The 12264-nt window shown below is 47.8% G+C and overlaps 1 protein-coding gene and 1 pseudogene across 1 annotated transcript in view; one reads left to right on the top strand and one right to left on the bottom strand.

Moving 5' to 3' along the window:
* LOC145358991 (uncharacterized) overlaps positions 1–12264 on the bottom strand; it is a 51412-nt gene that overhangs the window by 27898 nt on the left and 11250 nt on the right. Inside the window, exons 4-5 of the mRNA XM_080213348.1 lie at positions 11334–11410; positions 10760–10862 (exon numbers count right to left, since the gene is read on the bottom strand). Of these exons, the coding sequence (XP_080069474.1) occupies positions 10760–10862; positions 11334–11410 (180 nt within the window). The remainder of the gene's footprint in view (positions 1–10759; positions 10863–11333; positions 11411–12264) is intronic.
* Positions 2080–2245, top strand: LOC145359374 (small nucleolar RNA U3; annotated as a pseudogene).

The following is a 12264-nucleotide window of genomic DNA, read 5'->3' as shown; positions in this document are numbered from 1 at the left end:
AATAAACCATTGCAAATCTACATGTCTTTGTTATTTATTTCACTGGCAACTGCCCCGGGTGTTATTGGAGCTCCTGTACCCTGTCTATTAGGAGCGTCCCCCTGTCGATTAGGAGCGTCCCCCTGTCGATTAGGAGCGTCCCCCTTTCGATTAGGAGCGTCCCCCTGTCGATTAGGAGCGTCCCCCTGTCGATTAGGAGCGTCCCCCTGTCGATTAGGAGTGTTTTATCTGTCAAATAGGAGTGTTTTATCTGTCAATTAGGAGTGCTCCCTGTCAATTAGGAGTGTCCCCCATCAATTAGGAGTGTCCCCCCTGTCAATTAGGAGTGCTCCCTGTCAATTAGGAGCGTCCCCCGTCAATTAGGAGCGTCCCCCTGTCAATTAGGAGCGTCCCCCTGTCAATTAGGAGCGTCCCCCTGTCAATTAGGAGTGTCCCCTGTCAATTCAGAGTACTGGTGTGAGTGAAGACATTGGCAGCTGTGTCCTTCTGGTGAGAAGTTGGGAATTGTTTGGGAGAACCCTCCAGACACAACCCCACCCCTCACCCCCGTACAGCAGCAATGGCTCTCTCTCCCTCCAAAGGCAAGCACTCAGGTGCTGCCAATCAATCTGCACTGTAGGTTAGGGGGATGGTCCATGGTAAATTGTCCCTTAGTGTCCCAAAGATGTGTCGGTTAGGGGGATAGACAATGGTAAATTGTCCCTTAGTGTCCCAAAGATGTGTAGGTTAAGGAGATAGACCATGGTAAATTGTCCCTTAGTGTCCCAAAGATGTGTAGGTTAGGGGGATAGACCATGGTAAATTGTCCCTTAGTGTTCCAAAGATGTGTAGGTTAGGGGATAGACCATGGTAAATTGTCCCTTAGTGTCCCAAAGATGTGCAGGTTAGGGGGATAGACCATGCTAAATTGTCCCTTAGTGTCCCAAAGATGTGTAGGTTACGGGGATAGACCATGCTAAATTGGTTCCTTAGTGTCCGAAAGATGTGTCGGTTAGGTGGAAAGACAATGTTAAATTGTCCCTTAGTGTTCAAAGATGTGCAGGTTAGAATGATTATCCATGGTAAATGCGTAGGGTTAGAGTGGGGTCTGCTGGAGAGTTGGTACAGACTTGATGGATTGAATGGCCTCCTTTTGTCCTACTGGAGCTCCTGGAGAAAACTCATGGAGACACTGGGGGAATGTGCAAACTCCACACAGTCACCCAAGGCTGGAATTGAACCTGGGTCCCTGGCGTTGTGAGGCTGCAGTGCTAACTACTGTTCCAGCCAAGTCTGCCTTTTTCCTTAAGCAATGTTTCCCTCCCACTGGTGTGAGTTACGACATTGGCAGCTGAGTCTCTGATCTGAAAAATACAGAGAAGTAAAAGTGGGAGGCTAACCTGGAATGTGTTGGAATATAACCAAGAGGTGATAAAGGCATGAAAGAGTGTTTCTGTGGCAGATAAACTAAGGCAGGGACTGAGGAGGGAGACGTTACACTCTTTGTAATGACTATTTTGAAATGTCTGTTTTGTCCCTTTGAATGTTTTGAAGCACTCAGAGTGCAACATGATCTGTGCAGAAAACCTGAATATTATTGCACTCAATGTATGACCATTTTCGAATGTTTGTGATGTCTTTTCAGATATTTGAGGAATAAAGTCTATTTCTGTAAAACAATGAGAGATGTTACTGAGGCGGGAACAGGCTGTCTTACTGATGATCCAGAGATGTGGTTGGAAACTCATTTCAGTGTCATATATAACACCAAGTTTACAGTCTGATTCACACTGACAGGGAGTTAGTTGCTGTGTTTTATGAAGAGTTAGACAATGATACAGTCTGTGTGTTGTGACTGACACATATGTTAACTTTTGATAGTGGATTGAATATATTATGGAAATGAGAGTTTACAAATCTGATGGCTTCAATGTTCCATTTGGAAAAATAATCTGTTTTTGTATATTTAATTTGGTGTATAATTGTAGAGGAATTAATTAGCAAAAATGTAAATAACAGAATCGATAAATGAGAGAGGCAGCCCATGAGCGTGATGTGTATCTGTGGTATTGGCAGCTGAGTTTCTGTGTGTTTGTCAGTGAGATTATACTCTTAGGCATTGTTCCTACAGTGTTTTCCTAGAGAAATGTGTTTCTACAGTGTGTGTCTCCCAATCCATGAGGAGGATTTCTAGTGTTCTCTTCTGAGCAGGAAGCTGACACTGAGCATTGTTTGCTGGAGCAGAGGAGTGAAGGAACAGAGAGAGAGATAAGAATTTACCTGTTAAAAACCTGTTTAAATAAGTTTAAAGCACTTTGTTCCTTGTAGAACTGTTTAAATCATTTAAAAGCATTTTTGCGGGCTTTTTGTATTTACCTCTTTAAGAATTCTGAGGGAATGGTTAGAAGGGAGTTGTGGACCAGCAAGCTTTAAATCAGCGCCAGGTTTAAAAAGAGGCCTGGTGTAGACAGCGGGCAGCGGAGTGAGAGGGAAGCAGAGGAATGTAGTAGTAATTGGGGATAGTGGGGTGAAGGGTATTGATACTGTCCTTTGTCACAATGACAAAGTGCACAGAAGGGTGTGCTGTCTGCCTGGTGCTCGGGTCCGGGATGTCACATCTGGGCTGCAGAGGAACCTGGAGCGGGAGGGTGAGAATCCGGTCGTTGTGGTACATGTGGGTGCCAACGACGTAGGCAAAATGCGAACTGAGGATCTGGGGAGGGAGTATGAGAAGCTGGGAACGGAATTAAAGAGTAGAACCGACAAGGTGGTTATCTCTGGGCTACTGCCTGAACCAAGTGCAGACGGGCGTAGGGTTGAGAGGATTAAGGAAGTGAATAGGTGGCTCAGGGACTGGTGTGGGAGGAATGGGTTTGAATTTATGGGGCATTGGCACCAGTATTAGGGTAGGTGGGACCTGTTTGGGCAGGATGGGGTTGGTCTGAACCGTGCTGGGACCAGAGTGCTGGCGAATAGAGTAAAGAGGACTGTAGACAGGGCTTTAAACTAATTCTGGGGGGGGAGGGTGCGAGGGTAGGTGACATTACAGGGACTAAAGTTAAGGAGAGGGTACAGGTAAGGGAAGAGGCCGAGGGTGTCCCAATAATAAAGGGAGTAGGGGGCGTGAGTATGGTTGGTGGTGTTACGGCAAATAGGGTCCAGGTGAAGGCTGGGATGAAAGCACTTTATCTGAATGCACAAAGCATTCGGAATAAAGTGGATGAGCTGATGGCGCAGATCAGCACAAATGGATATGATCTGGTGGCCATTACAGAGACGTGGTTGCAAGGTGACAGGGACTGGGAGCTGAATGTCCAGGGGTATCAAGTGTTTAGGAAGGATAGGCAGGAGGAAAAAGGGGAGGGGGTGTAGCTCTGCTGATTAAGGATAGCATCAGGGTGGTAGCAAGGGATGATATTGGAGCCAAGGAGCAGAAAGCGGAATCGTTGTGGGTGGAGATTAGGAACAGCAAAGGGAGGAAGACGCTGGTGGGTGTCGTCTATAGGCCCCCCAATAATGATCTGGATGTGGGGCGGGCTGTTAATGCGCAAATAAATGCGGCGTGCAGGAATGGAACGGCCATAGTTATGGGGGATTTCAATCTACATATTGATTGGTCGACCCATGTTGGACGCGGTGGGCTCAAGGAAGAGTTCTTGGAATGCTGCCGGGATAATTTCCTTGAACAGTGCGTGTTGGAGCCGACGAGGGAGCGAGCTATCTTGGATCTGGTGCTATGTAATGAGGCGGGTAGAATTAGGGACCTTGCGGTTAAGGATCCTCTTGGGGAGAGTGATCATTGTATGGTGGAGTTTCTGGTGCAGATGGAGGAGGAGAAAGTGGGCTCCCAGACGCTCGTCCTTTGTTTGAACAGAGGGGAGTACGGTAGGATGAGAGAAGAATTGGCGAATGTTGACTGGGGGAGTGCGTTGGAAGGGAGGTCTGCTGAGGAACAGTGGAGGATTTTTAAGATCTTTCTTGGTGCTCAGCGGAAATTTATTCCGATGGTCAAAAAGGACAGTAGGAGGAGAGCTAATAAGCCGTGGATAACGAAGGAGGTGAAAGAAAGTGTTAAATTAAAAGTGGAGGTGTTTAGAGTAGCTAAGAGTAGTGGGCGAGAAGAGGATTGGGAGAGGTTTAAATGTCAACTAAGATTGACAAAGAAGTTGATAAAGAAGGGTAGGAGAAACTATGAAGCTGGGCTAGCGCTTAATATAAAAAAGAATAGCAAGAGTTTTTATAAATATATAAAAAGGAAGAGGCTGGCTAGGGTGAACGTTGGTCCTTTAGAGGATGAGAAAGGGGACCCAGTGGTAGGGGATGGGGAAATGGCTGAGGTCCTGAATAACTTTTTTGTTTCTGTCTTCACAGAGGAGGACGTGAATAATTTGCCGGGTGTTAGAGATGGAAAGGTGGTAGGACTGGAGGGTCTCAATGACACTACTGTTACGAGAGAGGCGGTGCTCGACAGACTGGAGGGACTGATTGTGGACAAGTCCCCAGGACCGGATGGAATGCATCCGAGGGTTCTGAAAGAAATGGCGGAGGTGATAGTGGATGCCTTGGTGGTTATTTTCCAAACGTCGCTGGATTCTGGGGAAGTGCCGGAAGATTGGAAAGCGGCTAATGTTACGCCGTTGTTTAAGAAGGGTGCCAGGCAAAAGGCAGGGAATTATAGGCCGGTTAGTTTAATGTCTGTTGCCAGTAAAATGTTAGAATCCGTCATCAAGGAGGAAATAGCGAGGCATCTTGAGGGGAATTGCTTGATAGAGCAGACGCAGCACGGTTTCGTTAAAGGGAAGTCGTGTCTGACAAATTTACTGGAGTTCTATGAGGATGTGTCTAGGGCGGTGGATAGAGGAGAGCCGGTGGATGTGGTCTTTCTTGATTTTCAGAAGGCATTTGACAAGGTACCTCACAAGAGGTTATTGCAGAAGGTCGAGGGACATGGAGTTGGGGGTAGGGTGTTAGCGTGGATAGAGGACTGGTTGTCAAATAGGAGGCAGAGAGTGGGGGTCAATGGGTGCTATTCGGATTGGCGGATGGTGACTAGTGGAGTGCCCCAGGGGTCGGTGCTGGGGCCTCAGCTATTTACCATTTATATAGATGATCTGGAGGAGGGAACCGAGTGTATGGTGTCGAAATTTGCTGACGACACCAAGATTGGTGGAACGGCAAATTGTGCGGAGGGTGTGGAGAGTCTGCAGAAGGATCAGATAGGCTGGGCGAATGGGCCAGGAACTGGCAAATGGAATTTAATGTTGGCAAGTGCGAGGTGGTCCACTTTAGTAGGAATAATGGTAGGAAGGATTATTACTTACGTGGAGAAAAACTGCAGCAGGCGACGGTGCAGAGGGACCTCGGGGTCCTTGTGCATGAGTTGCAAAAACCCAGCTTGCAGGTGCAGCAGGTGGTCAGGAAGGCAAATGGGATGCTGGCCTTCATAGCGAGGGGGATTGAATATAAAAGTAGGGAGGTCTTGCTGCAGCTGTATAGGGCATTGGTGAGGCCGCAGCTGGAGTACTGTGTGCAGTTTTGGGCGCCGTACTTACGCAAGGATATTTTGGCCTTGGAGGGAGTGCAGAGGAGGTTTACTAGGCTGATGCCGGAGTTGAGGGGGTTGAGCTATGAGGCTGAATAAACTAGGCTTGTACTTGTTAGAGTTTAGAAGAATGAGGGGAGATCTCATTGAGACGTATAAGATGATGAATGGGATGGATAGGATAGAGGTGGAGAGACGCTAAATATTTTTAAGAAGCGGGTTGATGGGTTCTTGATAAGAGAGGGGATTAAGGGTTATGGGGAGAGGGCGGGAAAGTGGAACTGAGCCACAACAGATCAGCCATGATCTTATTGAATGGCGGGGCAGGCTCGAAGGGCTAGATGGCCTACTCCTGCTCCTATTTCTTATGTTCTTATGTTCTTATGTTCTTATGACTCTTCCCGCTCAGAAAGGATAGTAGGACTAGGGGGCACAGCCTCAAGATAAAGGGGGGGGTGGTTTAGAACGGAGTTGAGGAGGAACTTCTTCACTCAAACAGTGGTGAATCTCTGGAATTCTCTGCCCGTTGAAGTGGTGGAGGCTGCCTCGCTAAATATTTTTAAGACGCGGGTTGATGGGTTTTTGATGAGAGAGGGGATTAAGGGTTATGGGGAGAGGGCGGGAATATGGAACTGAGCCACGACAGATCAGCCATGATCTTATTGAATGGCGGGGCAGGCTCGAGGGGCTAGATGGCCGACTCCTGCTCCTATTTCTTATGTTCTTATGTTAGTAACTGCTCAGTGTCATTGATGAGTGTTCCTTCTCTCTCTTGTCGGGTGGTGGAGGAAGGGAACACAGTCTGAGTGGATTGTCTATAAAATTAACAAAAGGAAGAGTTTGATTTTGGAGTTGTGTGTATGGAATTTTGCAGCGCAGAAGGAATTGTGTCTGTGCTCCTTCTGAAACACATGTCCCTTTTAATTGTGTTTTCCCACACCTTGTATGCTGAGGTCTTTCAAATACTGATCTTAATTCTTAAGTGTAGAAGGTTCCGATTTGATTTGATTTATTGTTGTCACATGTATTAGTGTACAGTGAGAAGTATTGTTTCTTGTGCATTATACAGACAAGGCATACCCTTCATAGAGAAGGAAACCAGACAGTGCTGAATGTAGTGTTACAGTCATAGCTAGGGTGCAGAGAAAGATCAACTTAGTGCAACGTAGATCCATTCAAAAGTCTGACAGCAGCAGGGAAGAACCTACTCTTGAATCGGTTGGTACGTGACTTCAGACTTCTGTACCTTTTTCCCAATGGAATAAGGTGGAAGAGAGAATGTCCAGGGTGTATGTTGTCCTTGATTATACTGGCTGCTTTTCTGAAGCAGCGGGAAGTGTAGACAGAGTTAATGGATGGGAGGCTGGTTTGCAGAATGGGCTGAGCTACATTCACAACTCTTTGTAATTCCTTGCGGTTTTGGACAGAGCAGGAGCCCAGACCAAATTGTGATACAACCAGAAAGGGTGCTTTCTACAGTGCACCTGTAAAAGCTGGTGAGAGTCATAGCGGACATGGCAAATTTCCTTCGCCTCCTGAGAAAGTAGAGGCATTGGTGGGGCTTTCTTAACCATAGCAACGGTGTGAAGGGACTGAATAGTGAAAATGTATTTCCTCTAATCCTCTCTACATTTCCTGCTACTTACCTTAAATCTGTGACCCCTGGTTATTAACCTTGTTTACTAAAGGGAAAAGTTCCTTCCTGCCCACCCAATCTATGTCCATCATACTTTTGTACACCTTAATCTTGTTGACCATAACCACTCAACCATGGCTTTCCAAACACAATGGTGGCACAGTGGTTAGCATTACTGCCTCACGGCGCCAAGGATTTGGGATTTGGGTTTGATTCCCAGCTTGGGTCACTGTCTGTGTGGAGTTTGCACATTCTCCCCGTGTCTGCATGGGTTTCTGCCAGGTGCTCCGGTTTCCTCCCACAGTCCAAAGAGGTATGGGTTAGGTAGATTGACCATGCTAAACTGCCCCTTGATGTGAGGGGGAACTAGCTCGGGTAAAGGCATGGAGTTTTGGGGATTGGAGCTGGATGGGATTGTGGTCGGTGCAGACCCGATGGGCCCACTGGCCTCCTTCTACACTGTAGGATTCTGTGGCACAAATGAAGGGAAAATGGCAGGCAAGGGAAAGCTCTGAGGGAGGCGGCAGGCGGCCAAACAAGGTCACTACTCCCCTCACACCCCCATCTCAGCGGGATGAACCCATGGAAGAGAAACTATCAAAGTTCCATGACAAATGGGATTGATAACTGGTGGAGAGGATAAGGAAGAATGCAGGAAAGTACAACCCCTCCCTCCCCCGCACCCCTCGTTCGATCACCCAATGCTAAATTTCCGAAGTCTTCTGCAAAAGTCGAGGCATTGGTGGGCTTTAACTATAGTGTCGGCACAGGGGGCGACCAGGACAGGTTGTTGGTGATCTGGACACCTAAAAACTTGAAGCTCTCGACCCTTTCTACTCTGTCCCTGTCAATATAGACAGGGGCATGTTCTCCTTTACACCTCCTGAAGTCGATGACAATCTCCTTTGTTTTGTTAACATTGAGGGAGAGATTATTGTTGCTGCACCCGTTCACCAGATTCTCTATCTCATTCCTGTACTCTGTCTCGTCATTGTTTGAGATTCGACCCATTACAGACGTGTAATCAGCAAACTTGAAAATTGAGTTGGAGGGGAATTTGGCCGCACAGTCCGAGGTGTATAAGGAGTATAGTAGGGGGCTGAGAACACAGCCTTGTGGGGCACCGGTGTTGAGGATGATCGTGGAGGAGGTGTTGTTGCCGATCCTTACTGACTGTGGTCTGTGAGTTAGGAAGTTCAGGCTCCAGTCACAGAGGGAGGAGGTGAGGCTCAGGCCAGGGAGTTTGGAGATGAGTTTTGTGGGAATAATAGTGTTGAAGGCTGAGTTGTAATCAATAAATAGGAGTCTGACATAGGTGTCCTTGTTATCGAGGTGTTCCAGGGTTGAGTGCAGGGCCAGGGAGATGGTGTCTGCTGTGGACCTGTTGTGTCGGAAGGCAAACTGTATTCGATCCAGGTATCCCGGGAGGCTGGAATTGATTTGTGCCATGACTAACCTTTCAAAGCACTTCATAAATGATGACAGCAGCAGGGAAGAAACTGTTCTTGAGTTGGCTGGTACGTGACCTCAGACTTTTGTAACTTTTTCCCAAAGGAAGATGGTGGAAGAGAGAATGTCCGGGGTCATGGGGTCCTTAAATAGTATAATACAGTGAAGAATATTGTTTCCTGTGTGTTATAGAGACAAAGCATACCGTTCATAGAAAGGAAAGGAGGTTACAGAATGTAGTGTTACAGTCACAACTAGCATGTAAAGAAAGATCAACTTAATATGAGGTATGTCCATTGTGTGTAACTTCAGACTTTGTATCTTTTTCCCAATGGAATAAGGTGGAAGAGAGAATGTCCAGGGTGTATGCTGTCCTTGATTATGCTGGCTCCTTTTCTGAAGCAGCGGGAAGTGTAGAAAGAGTTAATGGATGGGAGGCTGGTTTGCAGAATGGACTGAGCTACATTCACAACTCTTTGTAATTCCTTGTGGTTTTGGACAGAGCAGGAGCCCAGACCAAATTGTGATACAACCAGAAAGGGTGCTTTCTACAGTGCACCTGTAAAAGCTGGTGAGAGTCATAGCGGACATGGCAAATTTCCTTCGCCTCCTGAGAAAGTAGAGGCATTGGTGGGGCTTTCTTAACCATAGCAACGGTGTGAAGGGACTGAATAGTGAAAATGTATTTCCTCTAATCCTCTCTACATTTCCTGCTACTTACCTTAAATCTGTGACCCCTGGTTATTAACCTTGTTTACTAAAGGGAAAAGTTCCTTCCTGCCCACCCAATCTATGTCCATCATACTTTTGTACACCTTAATCTTGTTGACCATAACCACTCAACCATGGCTTTCCAAACACAATGGTGGCACAGTGGTTAGCATTACTGCCTCACGGCGCCAAGGATTTGGGATTTGGGTTTGATTCCCAGCTTGGGTCACTGTCTGTGTGGAGTTTGCACATTCTCCCCGTGTCTGCATGGGTTTCTGCCAGGTGCTCCGGTTTCCTCCCACAGTCCAAAGAGGTATGGGTTAGGTAGATTGACCATGCTAAACTGCCCCTTGATGTAAGGGGGAACTAGCTCGGGTAAAGGCATGGAGTTTTGGGGATAGGAGCTGGATGGGATTGTGGTCGGTGCAGACCCGATGGGCCCACTGGCCTCCTTCTACACTGTAGGATTCTGTGGCACAAATGAAGGGAAAATGGCAGGCAAGGGAAAGCTCTGAGGGAGGCGGCAGACGGCCAAACAAGGTCACTACTCCCCTCACACCCCCATCTCAGCGGGCTGAACCCATGGAAGAGAAACTATCAGAGTTCCATGACAAATGGGATTGATAACTGGTGAAGAGGATAAGGAAGAATGCAGGAAAGTACAACCCCTCCCTCCCCCGCACCCCTCGTTCGATCACCCAATGCTAAATTTCTGAAGTCTTCTGCAAAAGTCGAGGCATTGGTGGGCTTTAACTATAGTGTCGGCACAGGGGGCGACCAGGACAGGTTGTTGGTGATCTGGACACCTAAAAACTTGAAGCTCTCGACCCTTTCTACTCTGTCCCTGTCAATATAGACAGGGGCATGTTCTCCTTTACACCTCCTGAAGTCGATGACAATCTCCTTTGTTTTGTTGACATTGAGGGAGAGATTATTGTTGCTGCACCCGTTCACCAGATTCTCTATCTCATTCCTGTACTCTGTCTCGTCATTGTTTCAGATCCGAGTCATCAGCAAACTTGAAAATGGAATTGGAGAGGAATTTGGCCGCACAGTCCGAGGTGTATACGGAATATAGTAGGGGGCTGAGAACACAGCCCTGTGGGGCACCGGTGCTGAGGATGATCGTGGAGGAGGTGTTGTTGCCGATCCTTACTGACTGTGGTCTGTGAGTTAGGAAGTTCAGGCTCCGATTGCAGACGGAGGAGGTGAGGCTCAGGCCAGGGAGTTTGGAGATGAGTTTTGTGGGAATAATAGTGTTGAAGGCTGAGCTGTAATCAATAAATAGGAGTCTGACATAGGTGTCCTTGTTATCGAGGTGTTCCAGGGTTGAGTGCAGGGCCAGGGAGATGGTGTCTGCTGTGGACCTGTTGTGTCGGAAGGCAAACTGTATTGGATCCAGGTATCCCGGGAGGCTGGAATTGATTTGTGCCATGACTAACCTTTCGAAGCACTTCATAAATGATGGATATCGGAGCCACCAGCCAATAGACATTAAGGCACACTGCTCGGTTTTCCTGAGGCACTGGGATAATGGTTATCTTCCTGAAGCAGATAGGAAACTCAGATTGTTGTAAAGATTTGTAAATGTGGTGCCAATCAAGCGGGCTGCTTTGTCCTGGATGGTTAAGCTTCTTGAGTGTTTTTGGAGCTGCACCTATCCAGGTAAATAGGGAAAATTCCAAAACACTCCTGACATGGACCTTGTAGATGTTGGACAGGCTTCAGTGGGAGGTGAGGTGAGTTACTCACCGCAGCCTTCCCAGCCTCTGAGCTGCTCTTGGAGCCACTGTGTTTGTGTGGTGAGTCCGGCTGAGTTTCTGGTCAATGGCGATGTTGATGGAGGTCTGAGAGGACAGTGGGCAGGGGATCCTGGACAAGACACTGACCCTGGATGACTTGACTAAGGCCCTTGGGTCCTTTGAGAAGAGTAAACCTCCCGGGAGCCATGAGTTAGTGGGTGAATTGTACGGGGCTCTGTGGGACTGGTTTGACCTGGAGCTGCTGGAATTGTACCAGACGATGCTCCTGGTTGGGAACATGTCAGAGTCCATGAGGAAAGGCATCATCTCCGATTGTATATTTATCTTTATCTACAAGCAGAGGGGGGAAAGGGGTGAAATGAGAAATTGGTGAGCCATTTCACTGCTGAATGTAGACAATAAAATTCTGTCCATCTCCGATCAGGTCAGGTTTGTCCCTGAGTCAGTGATCCACCCTGAGCAGAGCCGCTCTGTCCCTGGCTGGAAGGTGTCTGATAGCCTCATGCTCCTTTGGGACAGGTTTGTCTGTGTGCGGGACAGGGGAGTGGACACCTGCCTTATCAGACTGGACCAGGAGAAGGCTTTGGACAGAATATCACACACCGACATGATGGATGTGATCTCCAAAATGGGGTTTGGGAAGGAGAATCCACAATTAGATCCAACTGCTCGACACTAACATCAGTAACACACTTTCAATCGATGGGTGGGAATAAGAAAGCTTTCCAATTCAATCTGGAGTCAGGCAGGGCCCCCTCCCCTCCCCTCCCCCCTCCCCCCTGTTTGTACAGAACCCTGTGCTGAGTATATCAGGAAGGGATTGGGTATTAGAGGTGTGTCGATCCCAGACAGCAGAGGTTCTCAGGTGAAAGTTTCCCTCTACGTGAACGACATTACTGTTCAAACTGGCCCTGGGTGCCAAGGTAAGTCATGGTGAGAGTGAGACCATGTTCTTTGGGAACTGGGTGGACCCATCCCTTAGTCCCCTTCCCTGTCAGGTCAGACAGTCTCAGGGTGCTGGGGATATGGTTCGGAGGGATCAGGGGGTGCATTAGAAGCTGGATGGAGTGAGTAGGTAGAATGAACCAAAAGCTGGGAATGTGGGAGCAACGCTTCCTGTCCATTCCAAGTAAAAACCTGGTGATCAGATGTGAGACATTCTGGGTGTTACTGTACATGGCGCA

Source organism: Carcharhinus amblyrhynchos, chromosome 27 (assembly GCF_965287045.1).
Source record: "Carcharhinus amblyrhynchos chromosome 27, sCarAmb.v2.hapA, whole genome shotgun sequence".
Taxonomy (NCBI): Eukaryota; Metazoa; Chordata; class Chondrichthyes; order Carcharhiniformes; family Carcharhinidae; genus Carcharhinus; species Carcharhinus amblyrhynchos.
Note: the sequence above shows the minus strand (reverse complement) of the source record. Positions and strands in the feature narration are given on the sequence as shown.